Source organism: Festucalex cinctus, chromosome 9, assembly GCF_051991245.1.
Source record: "Festucalex cinctus isolate MCC-2025b chromosome 9, RoL_Fcin_1.0, whole genome shotgun sequence".
Classification (NCBI taxonomy): domain Eukaryota; kingdom Metazoa; phylum Chordata; class Actinopteri; order Syngnathiformes; family Syngnathidae; genus Festucalex; species Festucalex cinctus.
The window spans coordinates 5,691,485-5,709,939 of record NC_135419.1 but is presented as its reverse complement, the minus strand read 5'-3'; the positions used below and the strand labels follow the sequence as shown (position 1 = coordinate 5,709,939).

At 38.2% G+C, this 18,455-nt stretch overlaps 2 protein-coding genes and 1 long non-coding RNA gene across 6 annotated transcripts in view; 2 read left to right on the top strand and 1 right to left on the bottom strand.

Moving 5' to 3' along the window:
- Window positions 1–4,362, top strand: part of mid2 (midline 2) — a 97,701-nt gene extending 93,339 nt beyond the window's left edge. For all 3 annotated transcript variants that reach the window (XM_077533055.1, XM_077533056.1, XM_077533054.1), the window contains one exon: window positions 201–4,362. In XM_077533055.1, the coding sequence (XP_077389181.1) occupies window positions 201–627 (427 nt within the window). In that variant the 3' untranslated portion in view covers window positions 628–4,362. The remainder of the gene's footprint in view (window positions 1–200) is intronic.
- A 3,291-nt stretch (window positions 4,363–7,653) lies between these two features.
- On the top strand, window positions 7,654–17,230 carry pmt (phosphoethanolamine methyltransferase). Of its 2 annotated transcripts, XM_077533059.1 has the most exons (13): window positions 7,654–7,897; window positions 12,080–12,214; window positions 13,648–13,819; window positions 13,985–14,140; window positions 14,219–14,355; window positions 14,428–14,579; window positions 15,076–15,264; window positions 15,361–15,450; window positions 15,520–15,609; window positions 15,690–15,812; window positions 15,899–16,030; window positions 16,831–16,947; window positions 17,033–17,230. In XM_077533059.1, the coding sequence occupies exons 3-13, from the start codon at window positions 13,659–13,661 to the stop codon at window positions 17,141–17,143; spliced, it is 1,458 nt and encodes a 485-aa protein (XP_077389185.1). In that variant the 5' UTR covers window positions 7,654–7,897; window positions 12,080–12,214; window positions 13,648–13,658; the 3' UTR covers window positions 17,144–17,230. The 2 variants fall into 2 exon arrangements, with proteins under 2 accessions (XP_077389185.1, XP_077389183.1); XM_077533057.1 differs by lacking the exons at window positions 7,654–7,897; window positions 12,080–12,214 and adding an exon at window positions 12,225–12,540.
- Window positions 17,231–17,893: 663 nt separating this feature from the next.
- Window positions 17,894–18,418, bottom strand: LOC144026397 (uncharacterized). The gene is made up of 2 exons (XR_013285126.1): window positions 18,342–18,418; window positions 17,894–18,265 (listed from the first exon to the last, which is right to left on the bottom strand). It is a non-coding gene; the product is annotated as an uncharacterized LOC144026397 (long non-coding RNA).
- Between the last annotated feature and the right edge of the window lie 37 nt (window positions 18,419–18,455).

Genomic DNA, 18,455 nt, shown 5'->3' with positions numbered 1-18,455 from the left:
TCAACAGCGCACTGTGTACTCTTATCCTAATTATATTCTTAGCACTAATTGGCTCTGAAGTAGCCCACTTCCTGCAGGAAGCACCCAAAGGGCCTATGTCTGCCTTGTGTGTCCTCAGCATGAGGCAGCTTGACTATGCAAGTAATTAAGGGGGACACGGATTCTCGATATATTCTCAAACGTGCCTTTAATCCCCGCAGGTATGCCATCGGCGTGTCTTATAAATCAGCCCCGAAGAACGAATGGAGCGGCAAGAACTCGTCGTCGTGGGTGTTCTCCCGCTGCAACAACAACTTTATGGTGCGCCACGATGGCAAGGATATGCTGGTGGAGGCCAGCCTGCAGCTGCGCCGTCTGGGCGTCCTGCTGGACTACGACAACAATTCGCTGTCCTTCTACGACGCCATGAACTCGCATCACATCCACACCTTCGAAATCTCCTTCCTCCTGCCTGTCGTTCCCACCTTCATGATCTGGAACAAGTCGGTCATGATCCTCTCAGGGCTTCCCGTGCCAGATTTTGTGGAGGGCATGTCTCTGGATCACCAGGAGCAGCAGCAGCAGCAGCAGATGGGCCTGTGCCGACAAGAGTCTCCGTATTTGACCGGGATGAAGAGCTGCCACTGATGGGACCGGTACATGAGTCGTATCCTTGCCAGTGATGGAATGATTCAGAGTTGGTGTCATTACTTTCTACCGGCTGTAGAAAGTGTAAAAATAACTCGGGAAAATATACAGTGCTTGGTTTGAGGTTGTCAATTATCAATCAGAGGTTGGCTGACATTTACATCCGAAAGTCACTCAGTACGTTTACATGGCATTCCGGACTGTTTTATTGTAACGTTTCATTTCATTGCAGTCAGCTTGCACAGTTGAAACTGACTTCAAGAGTTTCTACTTCACTCCGTGCGTGGAAAGCTCTAATTGAAAGGAAAAAAAAAGCCCATGTACACTAGGGATAGACCGATAATCGGCCGATATTTGACATTTTGATGGATATTGACATCTGGCTTTTTTACAAATCTGAAGGCGGATAGAGCTCATAAGAATCGAGATTCTCATTTATTATGATTCAGAATCGATTTTAAATGTCCCAAAATCGATTATATTTAAATTGTTTTATACTGTCTTGCCCTTGTTTGTGTGTGCCTTTATTGGGAGCGCTGTTCATGTTGTACATGATTTGGCCACTTAGGGCAGTGTAGTTCCACACGTTCTGCTACATTAAGTTGCCACATTAGAGAGTAGAAGGGAAAAGTCACAATCAAGGGTTTTTTTGTTTGTTTGTTTGTTTTTTTTTGTTTTTTTTAATTTTGCTGCAAATCATTTTTCTTTTACTGCAAAAGAATATCGGTTATCGGCCTCTTTGCCTACTAATAATCTGTGTTGACATCGGCCCTGAAAGAAACATATCGGTCTATCACTAATGTACACATACAGCTATAACATTCTTCATTCGTCTGACTGCAACATGACTGGCATGCACGCAACAGTACACAATGTACATAATGCAACTCAGTACTTAAATCGTTAGCTTTGACTTTCCATTGCAGGCGATTTTACTGGTCCCGTGTGAGTTGCAATTAAAGAACAGCACATCTAAAAACTTTATTTGTAGCCCATGTGAACGTACTGACTGAAGATCGGTCATCTTTTCTGATGGTCTTACCACTTGCTTTTTTGCAAACTTCCGTCTAGTCAACAGCGAGAATTTCCACATATAACACTTGAGCAATGGGATCCGTCAAATATATTTTGTGTTATAATTTACCCAAAAACAACAAATATCACTGATCATGTGTTGCACCCTCACAATCTACTGTAAATGACTTTTTCCTCGACTATACGCTTGGAACTGACCCGATAGTCTTATTTGCATAAGATGGTCAATTTTGCATCATGTGACAACCGAACTTGTATAATAAGAGTTTTATTGAAAAAGACAAATGTTATTTATGACAAGAAGTTTACTTTTATTATTAATACTAACATATCCATGAAACGCTATTTAATAACACTTGACTTCCCCTCTATTGGTGTTTACTGTGAGTAGGTGCCGTGACAACTTGACTGTCCTCCACATTGCTACTTCCCAAAGGCATTATGTTGTTTGATGACAACGTTGGTGTTTTCAAACGAAGAGAAAAACAAAAACAAAAAAAAACAGGATCTCTTTATAATGTGGAAGGGAGTAGATTTGACACTTAACTGTCACAGCATGATTGTGTTTCCCAGTCAGGTGTCCACACACATGCACGCGCACACACACAATTTCATTTTGTTAGGCTTGGCCTGTTTGTGATAATGCATGATAACACTGTAAGACCCGTGTTGGTTCAACGGGTAATTTCAGTAGCTCTGTCAAGTTCTACACGTCTGTCAAATGCGGACTCGCCTGCACATTTGCTCGTACTTAGAAGTCATCTATTGCCTCACGTTCAGATCCAACGAGTACATTTCATTGCATCACAATTCAACACGTCATAAAGTAGCTGCTGTTAATGATTGATGCGTCAAATACACATCCAGTCATTTTTATTTTCTCTTTTATAAATGGAAAAGCATCAGCTAGCGCGACATCCTGGCTCTGCTCGAATGGCGGACCTCCACCAAAGCCAAACAATCTTAAACATGGCAGTGCAGCTCATTTTGTTGGAAAAATCCTCGTGCTGGCAAATTTAACACACCAGCCTTGTTCTGAAGGTTTCAGCCGCGACACATTTTGTTTATACATTATGTAATAATTCCAAGAAATATAAAAAGTGTTGACATCAAGCCCCGGTCTCACCGATATCGAGAGTTAAAGAGCTTTTTGTTAATGCAGCCGTGGCATAAACCTCACCTGGGTGGGCCGCTAATAAATGGAATTGTACGGTGGAAAAATAAAACAATACAATAACTGAGCGTGCTGAGTAGTGCAAAGATTAATATTAAAGAACATTTATATATTAGCAATTATCCAAGTTGGGTGTACAATACAGAATATAATTAAAATTTGTAATGACCAGATGCTTGGCCACAATGCAAGACTGTAATTGCAAAGTGAAATTCTGCATCAAAATGTGATGTTTTCACTTGATCTATATACGCCATACCTCTTAAAGTATTGTATCATAGGAAAATGTCTGATAATAAAGCTAACAAACCAACAGGTGGGAATCAAAACGTGTATGTTGTTACTTTATGCTTGGCGGAGGTAACAGTGGCAGCAACCAACCCACCCCCCACCCCCATTTTACTACACCCACATGTTGGATATGCTGCTCACAGTTCAACAGCGCACTTTTTTTTTTTATCATGCCATAAAATAAGGGTGAAGGAATGTTGATTACTAAGACTTGTGATTGAAAAGTTGCCACAAAATGTCCCTACTCATGCGTATGAAATAGTTTGCATTGCTTTTTTTTTTTTTTTTTTTTTTTGTGTTCCAAGTCAATATAGTGAAAATTACGGTGAATGATTTCCAGTAGCTACCAACCCCTTGCAGTGCAGTGTAAAACTCGAGAGACATTGCAATAGATTGTCCTTCTTTTGCTTTTGTGTGACTTGGGAAATCATTTTATTTTGATTTATTTTTTTACAACTCAAAAGAAGCACTTTCTTCCCCCGTTGGCATTTTGATAAACAGCACAAAACAAGCAGGGTTGCATTTGTGAACTTAGCCAGAGCGGAACATAAAGTAATCAATGGAGGGGAACATATATATTAGATACAGTTGTCTATTATACAGCATATTACAAACCAATGTTATTTATGTGAATCTAAATCCAATTAAACGTCTGATCCCAATAATCATTGTGGGTTTTCTTTCAGCAAATGACTTGATTAACTTCAGCCCATTTGCCACTAGAATATCAAAGGGCCGTGGACGGTGGGGTCACAAGGCTGGTAAGTCATGCAGCGCTAAAGGGTGAGGCATCTAGGACCGCTGGCATCAGTGACCAATCACTCAGATAAATATCAGTGAATCGCACATGGACAGTGAGCGTTCAACTGTAAAATTGCTCTACAATTTCAATTTGTAACCTGGTTTGCTATAATGCATGATGATGTATGAAGTTTATATTTAAAAGTAACCTAAAAGCCTGAATTATGTCCTGTCTGTTTTCAGGAGCTTATTGTCAGAATTTTTGAAGATGAGAAAACACTTGAGGAGAAGGAGTGTAAACACAAGGGAAAGAAAGAAAAGAGGAAGCATTCTTTATATGGAAGGATGATAAACTGTTTTATCTATAAAACAACGCTACACAAGGACAAATGTCTGTATGATGTTTTCCTAGGGTGACCAGATTTTTAGAATTTAAAATCGGGACACTCCACAATTTACTGACCGATGGTTGCGTTATTAGTAATAACTGTCCAACTGACCAAGATAGCATTTAGCATTAGCTAAGGTAATAACGTATTACTTGAGCTAATGCTAAATGCTATCTTGGTTGACTATTTAACAGTGCTAACTGTGCTGTTTACATCGCAGTCCCACATTGAAAATGCACCACCAATGTTTTCTTTTATTTATTTATTATTATTATTTTACATTTATTTATCAACAAATGAAGCTTACAGGTAGTAAGTAAATAACTGTAGCATTAATATGTTAGTATGACGAGCTTTCCCATGATTCTTAGATACGGAAGCAGGAAGTAGTTGTAGTTCACTTCTAATATGATGAAAACATGGAATGCCTTTAAGCTAATAGATGCAGATGAGAATGACTTGACAATACGAATGTGAAGGTAAATAAGAAGTGATTTGACAGTTAAATTCCTTTTTAATTGGGTTTGCATATGAATTGCTATTACAACTTTGTGCTTGATTTAGACATGGTCCAAAGAATTGGCTTGACTGGATTATTTATAAAAAACAAACAAACTGGATGTCGGACAAAACAATGGGGCTCTCAAAAGTGACAGTCCCACCGTATACCTGGGACGTCTGGTCACCAAAGTGTCAGAAGAGTTGGCTGTGAAAACAGAGGAAAATGTGGAGCAGATTTAACAGCTTCCATTCTTCTGCAAGGCCATTTTGGAGCGACATTTATGAAGTCTGGTAAAAACTTTATCCCAAATTGGTATGACGGGGTCAGGTTCATTCAAGTCAATTACGGACCTTCCTTTACACATCGGTGCACTGTCATTCTGGACAAGGAAAGGCCATTCCTCAAACTGTTTCCACAAACCTGTTTTCAAGATCACATATGAGTACTTGTTCATTACTCACCAGTACAAGTAGCTTACGTGATAATTGTATTACAACTTGCTTTTGTGATGAAAATGTGTTTATTTTAATCAAATGTTTCAAAGCCTGGCTTCAATCATAAGAGACAGACAGTCTTGCCACCCATTCCACTTAAGCGTAGCCTGTAACACAAAGCATTTTATTTATTAAAAAAAAACTGACAAGGACAACTGAAGTGAGAAATTATCACATCATAGCTTCTCTTTATTCCACGTGCTCCTTCCACCCCAGCTTGTGACACCATAATTTGCACTCGGCTTTTGTCTTGTCATCCGTGTTTACCTGAATTTATCTTCACACATTTCATATGACTCCTACGCCACCTGCCCGGAAGTTACACGTCTGGCTGGTAAAGCTTTTGCTTGTTAAATTATGGAAACCTTTATCAAATATATTTCATTGTGTTTATGTATTCCTCTCCTTCCTATGTTCATTTTTTTTTCTCAGAAAGACTTGCTGAGTGGGAGGAGACCGTGTTGTTCTCCTCAGGCTGCTTCACATCAATACACCCCCTCGTCTACCTTTCATGTCCTATAAATAGCCAATGCTCCCAATTGTAATCACCAAAAAAAGCCGCCTGTGATTCTTGCTGCCTGTTTGCTGTGTTTCTGGCTGCACTGACTCTGCAAACATGACAATTACGAACACTGGCGGACAGTTGTTATTCTGTTGTAGATGAATTGAAGATGACAGTGAGGAATGGACACGAAGGTCAAGAGGACGTGGTTCATTTGGTGGGTACTAGGCAAATGTTATTTTTCTCTTCTTCTTTTTTTTACATTTGTATTGACAAGTTGCTTTCTTGTGTGTGTGGAAAAATACCACAAATTGTCAGTTGTAATAAGTCCAGGTCAGTATTTAAACATTTGCCAAGAGAAGGTCAACAAAGTCAAAGTGCAGACCATGCTCAGACATCACCACCTCTTGTTTTCCTGCACAAACTATGTCGTCAGTATCCTGGCTGACACAATACATTATCAGCATATTTTCCATACATTTTCCAAAAACTTTCTATGCGACATCCTGGATGCCAGCGGATGTTGAGACCTATTCTGAGGTTTGTGAATCCCTGAGGAGAAAAAAGTTCATAATGTTACACGGCATTATGCTTCAGTCATAGTCAAGCTTCCTCTCATTAAACGTTTGCATTCATGTTAACTTTAGTTTTGGAGTCACCTGCGCCTGCTTGGCCTTTATTACTTACACGTTTTGTAGGAAAATCTGCACAACCGGGACGCCCACTGGAACCTTATTGTGCTTCATTTCCTCTTCAGATGGCATCCAAAGATAATGATGCACTTGGCTTTGACAGTCCTTTATACTGTAAAGTCATGTATGTCAGTCTAGAGAGCGTTCTGTTTACAGTATTGTGTTTATGAAGGCAGCAACTTTTCGTGCTGCAAAGAAGGTTTTTGGTGATGCAAGACCCAAATTTAGATTTAGGCTTCATCCGGTGTCTGTTTATATTATAACAAACGATGATCAAAGCAGACGTTGGCCTACGAGCAAGCCAAATTTTTTATTCCCTCCGGCACTTTAATACCAGCGCAGTCAGGAAAACGTTATGCATTTAAAACACAAAAGAAAAAGGTCAATTCTTCAGTTCATTAAGCTAAATGTGATAAATGTTTTTGTCGTGTTTTTATGTGTTCTTTCCTCATATTAAAAGCAGTAATTCTATATTCCTTTCACTGCATTTCCAACTGCCAAGCATAAGCCAAGCAACAGGTGGCACTATAACTCTTGTATTTATTCCAGTGTGGCGTTTTAAATCAGAAAGTATTTACTATACAGGCACACTTCCAAATGGACTGTTTGTAATGAGCCGTCTTTCATCTTTGTGGCGTCATGAAGAGATTTGTGCTCAGATGAAGGATTTAAAGGTCATGTTAGCATCCATTTAAATAAACCTCTGTTAAAACTTGATGACTTTGATCTATTTTTCCAAGAAATTTCTAGGATTTTTTGGTTAAAAAATTATATGTAGTAAGTAAAATGACATATTTCAACACTAACTGCTTAAGAATCAGGATAAAATTTAATGTATGCTTGTGTCAAAATGTCTTAGTCTTGCAATGCTAGCATGCTATTAGCTTGCGGTGCTTGTATGCTTGCTGAAGCAATGATTGGCTACAATTGTTAACTAAATGTGGGTAACTGGGTGTTATATAACAACTGATGAATATATATAGTAGTGTGAACATGTTTTTTTTTTTTTTTTTTTTTTTTTTTTTTTAATGAAATGAGTTAGACAGATGTTTAGGATTAATGCTAAGAGCATTTCAATTTGTAAGGCGATGTTCAGTTGGACCTGAAGTTTACATTTGTAAGGTATCAAGAAGGACAACTGGTGAGGAGGTTTAGCACTTTAGTAGGAGCTAGCTGTCTTAACGTTTCAGGAATTTTGGACTGTAGGCTACTGAAATGTTCAGCCGAATCAGGAAAAACGGCCCATTCAGAGGAAAGAGATGAAATCCCAGGTACGTCTTTGCTTTCCATATTTCACTGGCTTCTTCTTCTCCCATTATCCTCACTGTTCTCTTTTGCACTCTGGCTGCTTTACATGACCTCTCCCGAACTCGAGGGCCTCGCTCTACTTGGATTACCCGCCTCAAGTGTCAGAGTGTCGGATGTTCACGGTGTTGGAGGTGGATGCAAGGTAAGTAAGTCATCTCAGGGGAAACGATCTCTGAGCTGATAGAGAGCCAGAAATAATGAATTCTGTTTTTTGCTGTCAGTCAGGCTCAGAGCACCTTCGTCGTTATCTGATTTGATGCTGGCTTTTACCCTCAAATCAGTCTGCAGGTGTCACCTTAAGTACAAGGGGACACTTTTTACCCTCCTTGAGTTGTATTGCTTGGGGTATTAGAATGTGTTATAGCTATATACTTTCAACTTTGTGTTCTCTGCACTGACATCAACTATTCTAATGACACCAGTCTAAAAGCAGGCATCTCTATACATACTATGGCTATACTGCGGATTTACATATTTGCAGATTAAAAATTAACATTTTTATCTGTGGGCAAAACAGCTTTTGTTTACTCCTTATTCATGCAATAGGCTCCAAAAATGCTAGAAGCCAACTGATTTAATTTTTTTTAAGCACTTTTAAATCCAAACTGGAATTTTTTTTTAGACAAATTCGACAATATGCACTTGTTTTTCCATGTGTAAAATTTTGTGTTCAATATGCAACTGTATTTTATATGTGTTTATTGCTGCCTCTTGGTCCAGACTCCCTTGAGAGGTTTTTTAAATTCAATGGGATATTTTCTTGTTAAATAAAGGTTGAATGAAAAAAAGTTTGAAAGGAGCTCCGTCAAACTAGGTGGCATGACCCCTTCTTGTGACTGTCTTAGATGATTCAGAATCTTTAACATTTCATTGCTTAATAAATGATACATGATTTATTTATTTTTCTGGCATTTCCAAAGTGTTTCCACAAGCAGAAAAGGTCTCCCTAAGACCTTTCGGTGTTCTCTTTGCATTGTGGTTTGCACCTGCCTTTCAGACACAATATTTCAAAATGCAAAATCAGCCAAGGCATTTCATCTCTGCTTTGATAAATCATATTGCGCATGCTAACTTCATCTATTTTTCTCTGCTTTTCCAGAATGCGCAAAACAAACTGTGTGGCAATTTTGCTTGTCAACCTTGAGTAAATCAAGCCCATAAGCTGTAGCATAGTGTAAGATTAGTTAAAAAAAATAAAAAATAAATCTGCACTTTGTCATTACAGGGGTGAGACGTGTTTGTTGCCAACTACAATTATTGTACAAAATGTATATACAGCACGTCAAATGTGTTATTGTATGAAGTTAACTTGACAAATATTACAACTACTTGTTCTCGGAACAGTGAATGTCTTCGCATATGAAAATATAATGTTAACGTGGATACAATCTCATACATAAACTGCCATATTGTGCTTTCTGTTGTACTGCAGCGTGGTCTACTAAAATTACTTCTCATTTCTCCTGCTTATGAGCTGTGCATAATAATAATAAAAAAGAAATAAATATAATTTTCTTTAACACACCACAAATGCGTCATCAATTCCCTGCAGGAAAATAACATCTTAAATATCTTGAGTGCAAGTCTGGGTTACTGTGACTCACCATGCGAGCTCAGAGTACAACAAATGTCTCCTATATGCTTCTTGTAAGAATGCTCGGTTGTGGATGCATGGAAGGATGGAGTAAAAAGCACAAAAAGTACATGTTTGTCAAAATGTTTTTTGTTTTTGTTTTTTTATGAGCAGTGTGGTGTCTGAACTGTTCTATAATTTAAAGATTCACGCTCAGAGAGATCAATAAATAAGTGCATTTGCGCACTGCTGATATTTCATTCCACCGTCCATCTTCACTCATGCGAGAAAAAAAAACAAAACTGAAAGAACTTGAAGAAGTGGTTTGCCTAAATCTTTAATGGGAAGATACATTTTTTTTTCGTTTGTTTGTTTTACCTCAAGTGAGGTAGCTTCATTTGACACCTTACGATATGCTTCCCTTTTTATTATTATTATTATTATTATTATTATTATTATTATTATTATTATTATATTTAAAGGTTTTCATCTTCACATGAAAATCCTCAGGAAACCCCACAAGTGATGAGTGTCACAGTTGCTTATTAAGCCTTCATGCACGGAATGTGGAACTGGCACACATGCAGATTGCACCTCTATTATAGTATTTATATAAAATGTTATATCATAAAATCAAACTTAAAAATTAGATAACTGATCAGCCTTCTTTCACAGTCACTGTACTGCATTATTAATTTATTTGATTGTTTAAATATTCATTTTATAAATAAAAAATATATATAAATAAAATGGTGGCCATTATAAAGATGATATACTATTGATTCTCCTTCCACAAAATCTCAACAGCTCACCAACTTCACTTACAATATGTAGTGACTCTATGAACCTTTACTGCCACCTAGTGAAATAACCCACATGGCCGCTGTCCTCAAGTGAACCAAACTAAAGGGTAAAATGGAATAAATGAAAAAGGTTACGTATGTTGATAAAATCCTAAAAACATTTTTTGGCACCAATATTAAAAAAAAAAAACAGAGATACAAATACTGTTGCTGAATAATCATTTACTGCCTCTCACTGATTCCTACTCTTATTGTCAACATGTTTACACCTGCAGTTATCCACTTGGCCAGTCTTTTTGTTTATATATCACCCATGACAAGAGTGAAAGGAAATGAATGGTTGCATAATACTTCATCAAGGTGTGTGTCTCAAGGGAGCCTTGTTTTTCCCTTCGCAACAAATACTAAAAATGACATTAATCAATTGTAATCGAATGCAGTTGTAAATATCTGTACAAGGAACCTGTACCCATATACTCGCTATATTGTTGTGCTATCTATGTGTACCTTACCATAACATTTCATCACTCACACAATGATCAATACACAACTATACATTGGAGTCTCTGTTTTTACTACCCTACTAAAAATTCACATTGCTATCTCATTGACCTGCTCCATCCAGTTCTGTGTGCCATGAACTTTGACTGTGTTGGAACTGTGTAAAAAGTCACAGATTGTGAATGCACACAGAGACTGTGATAACTTTTTTTTTTTTTCCATGCATTTTATAGATCACTGAAGGATCGGGATTTATTATAAAAACACTTAAAATATCCATTCTTGATTGTTATTTACTATTATCTAGTTTTACTAATAACTACAAATTAATTCAGGACATTTGTTGGCCAAAAATTAAAGCTGATTGTTTTGTTCAGGTCATACATACTTACATGATGTCCAAATATGACCACTACATACCAGTTGCTAAAAGGGAAACTGATAATTGATCAGTGATAAATAATAATTTATGACATGCTAATTCATAAAATGGGCATCATCGAACAAACTTATCCATCAATGACCTATTATATACAGTTTTCTACTACAATTAATAAACAAGTCATGTTTACATATTAGTCTTTTTTTTCCCCCCACTGTACAGGTCAAATTCTAAAATTATTACATTTTATTTATTTATTAAGTTGAGTCAACCATTTTAACAGACATAATTAATAATATGTGTATTTGAAGCAAACATGTATTCTTGTTAAATAAATTTTTATACTTGTATTACTGCAGCTTTTTATTTGAAAGCATATTGTCGGCATACATCACACTAAGTGCACTTATCACCAAATTGTATTTTTTGCACACGTTCATATTCAAAAACAGCCAAGAAGAAAATTACTATATATTAATTTTAATTTTTTATGTCATTGTACTTGCTCTTGAAATGGAAATGACATCCTTTAAGGTACAAGAAAAACCTTCTAGTAGTTACAACTAAAATGAAGCTGCAGTCCAATTGAAGGAAGTAAAAACTGTTTTGATCTAAATACATAGTAAATACATGCATGGTCATTTTTCTGTGATATTGCAATTATGGGTCTGGCATAATACAGTAAGGGTCAACAGGTGGATTATTATATTGTTCTTATTTTATTTTTAGTTTTTTATTCTACCTTTATGTAGTATTATATTGTATTAGATATAGTTATATTTTTTTAAGTTTTTGATAATTTACAGCCTATTTTACAGACTGTAGTGTAATTAAATTGCTTGACATAACAAATTTGTGTATTTTTTTTTAAATATTAACTGTAGGCCTATGTACAAATGTGCCAGGATAGGTTAATTACACAAAACATTATTTTAACAACCATACGTGAGGTTTGTAATTGTAGGAGACATAGATTTTGTCACACGACAATAACATTCACCACAAACTTTTTTTTTTTTTTAAATCCACCATGATGCGATGTTGCGCAATGGCCGCGTGCCACAGTGCAGTTCCAACGTGTCAGCACAAAAAAAAAAAAAAGAGGCGAGCCTCGCCAGGTCGTGGTCCTGTTCCGGGTGACGTGACTGTCTGTGAGGGGCAGCGGGACTTCTTCTTCATCATCATCTTCATCATTATCATGTGAGTGTGCTTTCTCCTCGAACTCGTTCCCTTCCTTGTGCACACTCCTGCACTATGGAGGAGTTGTTTTGTTTCGTTTCGGCTTGTTGTTTCTTCTCTTTTTTGTTTGTTTGTTTTTTGGCCAACTACTAGACTCCTCCCCTCCCCCGCCAACCCACCCCTTCACTCAGATTGGACACATCCTCATGGTCAGGTTCTTCCATCTCATGGCCTCATTTTATTTAAACTGCAACATGAGGGCCCAAAGACTCAGACTGTGATAGACTGGAGGACAGCTAGTACGTTCCTTTTTACAAGTAATCTTTCAAAGCGCACTATGGAGCACGGTATGTTGAAGTGGGATGGTTGAAACGTGTTTCATTTGGCTGAGGTTGTTAACTTGTCACTGGTGACACCTGACTTGGCTTGGAAGAACATGTCGGCTCTTGTCAAAATGTAATGGATTTGGGTTACGGACTTCAAAATCACTTTTGGGGTTACTTACAAAGTCAATATTCGTGAAGAAAAATCTTCTTGAACAACCATACTTTTAGTTTAAAATTTTACATGCTGCGTTATTATTATTACTATTATTATTATTATTATTATTATTATTATTATTATTGTTATTGTTATTGAAGAACAGTGGTTGTTTATGTATTTATTTTTGTTTTGTTTTGTTTTTTTCACATTTGTTTTTCCTCTTCCATTTTACTTTCGGGGCTCCTTACAATATAAGTGATTTCTTACGTTTGATTTTTGGACTCCATTCACCCCTAATATTGTATTTATTTATTTTTATATGTGTCTGTATTATAGAGAAAATTACAAATAACTCTACAAAGGAAGTAGTGCTTTTACTGTTTGATAGAAAAAGTATTTTTAAAAAAAACGGGAAAATGTCATTTTAGTTTAGTGCAGGTGCAGGAAAAAGTGTGGCTCCATGATTTTCCTTCTTTGCTTCTATTAGGGATGGGCGAGTAGTACGATACCAGTCACTGACTCACTGACACCCTCTTGTGGCCATTATAATATCAGGAAGTAAATAGCATGCGTGGCTGACAATGGTTCTATAAATCTATTAGTCTTTTCATGTGCCCATTAAGATTCAATTTGTGTAAGTATTTTGTAATTGCTTAGAGTGCTGATACTGATATTTTTCCAGCCCTCATCCAGCCCTATTTTCTATTCATCAGTTTGCATTTTGATTGAAAGACTAAGTTGCCATTCTTATATGAAGCTATTGTTAATTTGTTACAAATGAATCCAAAATCAAAGTGAGCTGTTTGTGTTTTATTTTCAAGTTAAATTCTATATTGAAGAGTGACTCTTTTTTTTTTTCTTTTGTCGGAAACAATGTGTATTTCTTTCATTGACTTAATAGAAATGTGCATTTTTATCATTGCACGATAAATGGTTTGTGGTTTGGTATTTCACTCATTGATCCTGTGCAGTGCGAAGCGCCATGACGGAGTTTTGGAAGGAGCACTCCAAGGAGGCCACGGTTCAGGAGATGATGTTGGACTCGCGCGCCATTGAGCTGGCACAGCAGGAACTGCCCGAGATCTTGTCTATGCTGCCCAGTCTGGCTGGATGTCGAGTGCTGGAAGTCGGGGCCGGCATTGGGTGAGCATGCAGTACCGGCCGTGGTATGAGACAAAAGTGTTGGAGATGTCAAATTTGTTGGTCACTAACAGCAAACTGCACAATAATCTAAGAAGATTTTTTATTTCAAATCTTATAATCGCCAAGATACAAGACTGTGACACGTATGTACCCGTAATTAAACAGTCGATACACCAGCCACCTGCTGAAACAGGCGGCCCACGTGACCGCCGTGGATTTCATGGAGAGCTTCGTGGAGAAGAACAGGCAGAGCAACGGGCACCACAAAAACGTTACCGTCATCCAAGCTGATGTCACGAAGTTGGAATTGCCCTCAAACAGGTAAATGTGCTGAACGTGCATATGTTGCCATCACATAAACATGTTGTGAAATCGTATCGCTCCTCGTGTCTTCTTCAGTGTTGACTTCATCTTCTCCAACTGGCTGCTGATGTACCTCAGTGACGAGGAGCTGCATTTGTTATTAAAGAAAATGCTGACGTGGTTGCAGCCCGGCGGTTCGCTCTTCTTCAGAGAATCATGTAACCATCGCTCAGGTGCCGAATTCAGCCGTCTCAATGTTTTTGCTGCCCTATGCTGTGTTGGTGTAATTGTGCCTGTGTATACAGGTGACTGTAAAAGGGAGTTCAACCCAACGTGTTACCGTACTGAGGCCCAGTACAACCACCTGACCAAATCAGTCCAAGTGGAGGATGAAGATGCGGGTCACAAGTTCGGTTTCGACATCATACTCAGGAAGAGGGTCAAAACATACTTGGAGGTAATCTGTAACATTATTGTCAAGAAATGTTAGAGGTTGACTTCCACTTAAAAAAAAAAAAAAAAAGGCCAGGTTGTTTTCCATTTGTGCAGTCCCAGCACCCTCTGGTGGTCAATTTTATGAGTGCATCTTAATTTTAATTATTGTAGGCATGTTTTTGGCCACCTATGTTTAAGACTCACACTAATGGCCAGATAGGAGAACGTAACATGTTTCAAATTGAAAGTTGTTTATGTACATCAAGGTTAATATTTCCTCTTATATTTGAACTATATGTAGAATGATGACCTCAGCTAATTAGCATTGTATAGACATCTCCATAATTGCTCATGTTTGCAATGTTGTTCTTTTTACAATATCCTGAATTTGGATACAATATCGTGAACTTTTTTTTCCCCCCACCTCCCCACAAATTGCATCGTGACTATTCACTAGACACAAAAAAAACAAAAAAAAACAAAAAAAAAAACGTCACTGCTATCCTCTTCACCTGCAGGTGAAGAACAACCCAAATCAGATCTGCTGGTTGTTGGAGAAGGTTACTCGTTCTTCGGACACAAAAGAATCATTCAGCACCTTCCAGATGTTCCTGGACAACAAGCAGTACACCAGGCGGGGCATCCTGCGCTATGAGAAGATGTTCGGGTCGGGGTATGTCAGCACAGGCGGGCCCAGCACCACCAAGGTCAGAATAAACAACTTTCACCAGAAATTGACAGTGTAAGATGCTTGTGAAATGCAACAAGATGTACAAATGAACTTTGTGACCTTGTAACAACAGGAATTTGTAGATATGCTCAACTTGCAACCTGGCCAGAAGGTTCTGGATGTGGGCTGTGGTATTGGTGGAGGAGATTTCTACATGGCAAAGGTTAGAGAGCCAAAGAAACCCCCAAATAAAACAGCTTCTTCACTATTGATTGCTCATACTGTATTTCAGACATTCGGCGTGGAGGTGCTCGGCTTGGACCTCTCCGAGAACATGGTGGACATCGCGATGGAGAGGGCGCTCGCTGAGAGGCTGCCGTCGGTACGCGCACCAGAAAGACGTTGACGTTGGATGTCATGATTTCAGCAATGTTTCATATGAGTGGCAATCACAATTGATAGGTTGAATTTGAAGTTGCTGATGCCACTAAGCGGACGTTCCCAGAGGGTTCGTTTGACGTCGTCTACAGCAGAGACACAATCCTCCACATTGCAGACAAGCTCGCTCTTTTCAAACGTTTCCATGTAAGTCCCCATAGCAACAACTTTATTGAAATTTAAAGCATTTTTTTTAATTATTCAAGTATAGTGGATGTGTTCTTCATGTGCAGTCATGGTTAAAGCCTGGGGGCCAGCTGCTTATCAGTGACTACTGTTGTGGGGAGAAGCCGTGGACCCCCCAGTTTGAGGCTTATGTCAAACAGCGAGGCTACATCCTCTACACGCCGGCACAGTATGGAAAGGTAAGCACACAGTGAAGCCTCATCATGTTAAGGTTTATGTCTCAGTATGGGGTGACCTCACCTCGGTCGTTTGTTGTGGAATTTTCAGTGGTTAGGCCAGATGAATAAAACAGTCTGCAAAACAATTGTGTCTTTTCGGTTTCGCAGTTTACAAGAAGTAACCTGTGAGAGTGTGCGCTGTAAGTTATCATGAAAAGATTCTTTATGCAGCCAAGATAAGCCAAGAAGTGAAAAGCCAGTTGTTAATTTTATTTTATTCAAACCCCAAAACGTATATGTAAACATTTTAATTCTTTGTCTTTCACTCCCAAAAATGTATTTATACATTTTTTTTTAATGCTTGAGCATACAGAAGGCTTTACTACAGCTTCTGACATGAAGAGGTTACTTAAACCAATGGTAGGTATTACAGAAAAGGGCAGGCAGGTGGCAGCAGAGTATAAGAGATCGTCCAGGGTGTTTTTCAATTGGTTTGTAAATAATGATGAAACTTTTTTACAGCTAATTGCTGTAAAACAGAAAGATACAAATATAGCATTTTTCCTGATAAAAGAAGAGACTCTAAACCTTTCTTATAGTAGATTTTTATATCAATAGAATAGAATATTCTGTGGACCTTGCAGAATCAGTCAAAATCCAGTAAAACAGCCATATGCGAAGGGGGTTGCTTCAGTGAAAATGGCCGGAAGTGAATGAGTTAAAGAAAATACAGATGTCTGCAATAAAGTATTAACATGTCATGTTAATAAATAATTATTTTCCATATCATGCTCATGTTTCCCCCATGTTCGCTGGTGTAGTTCATTCGGGACGCTGGCTTCAGTAACGTTGAGACAAACGACCGGACAGCCCAATTCATCCAAGTTATAAAAGAGGAGCTCCAGAGAGCAGATGAAATCAAGAGTGAATTTATCGAGGTTGCCACTTTTCCAACCAATTCCAAACCTAAATGTAGTCCTCTCTCGGCTAGACGGTTTTTGTAACCCGCTGGTGTCTCTGCAGGAATTTTCTGAGGAGGACTATAGTGCCATTGTGAACGGCTGGAGGGAAAAATTGGAGCGTTCGAAGAGCGGAGACCAGCGATGGGGACTCTTTCATGCAAGAAGGAACTGAGCGATTGCCTCCAATTGAATAATAACTCAATAAACAGGCAGGTGGGGCAGGTGTCAAGTCAACTCACTTGTGTGTCAAGTCAAGTCACTCCTGACATGTTAAATGTTCATTTCTCATTTCTGAACTGCTTATTTCTCAAACTGGTTGCGGGGGTGCTGGAGCCTATCCCAGCTGGCTTCGGGCAGTTGGCGGGTTCGACACTGAACTGGTTGCCAGCCAATTGAGTGCACAAAAACAAAACAACCATTCACACCCACAATCACACCTCGGGACAAATTAACCTGCCATGCATGTCTTTGGAATGTGAGAGGAAACCCGAGTACCCGGAGAAAAACCACACAGGCACAGGGAAGCATGCAAACTCCACCCAGGAAGGCCGAAGCCCGGACTCGATCTCGCGCCCTCTGCAATGTGAGGCGGACTTACCAGTCATACACCGTGCTGCCCTCTGTGAAATGTTAAATGAGAATAATTCTTGCTTACTTATATACATAAACATACGTACTTACAAGTGTGATTATAACCGCCTTTTACACTCACTGTTAATGGGAATAATTACTTATTAGTTGCTTATTTGCATATGTAATTACTAATTACATTGTGCATTAAAGTTCACCTGTACATGAAAAGGATTCATGAGAGTACTGCACTCACTCACAGTAAGTACCTTCTTACCAACTATGGACTCCTTCTGCATACAAAACAATAATATTTCTGTATTTGTTACATACATACATATGTACTGTTAAAAAGGTGTTTGCCCTTTTTTTTAATTTAAATAAGTTTTGCATAGTTTCCCAACTTCAATGTTTATCACAAAGATAACTCTCATAAAAATGCAGATTTTATACAGATATATTATGTATTAAGAGAAAAAAAATATTGTGTGACAATTTAAAGTACATGCCCGTCCATCACCCTATTAAATTATGACTTAACTGGTGCTAATCACATTTTTACATTTTATGTATCAAAGGTTCTAGTGGTAATGGTACTTGGTATTGGTATCGGTGACTATTCATGAGTATTGAACATATCTGGAGTATCCTCAAACGTAAGCTCTCGAATATCAGCCAACTCTGATGATACAGTGGAGGAGGGAAGGAGGATTCCAGTGACAACCTGTGTGAAGTGAAGCCAATATAATTTAGGGCCGTGCTGGTTGAAACTGAGCATTTTCACATTGGGGTGTACTCACATTTGTTTCCAGCGGTTTAGCTAGAATTATGAAGGGTGTGCTCACTTTTGAGAAGGAAGAGACTTCGCAAAAAAAAAAAAAAAAAAAAAAATGACATTCACGGTGAAACCACTG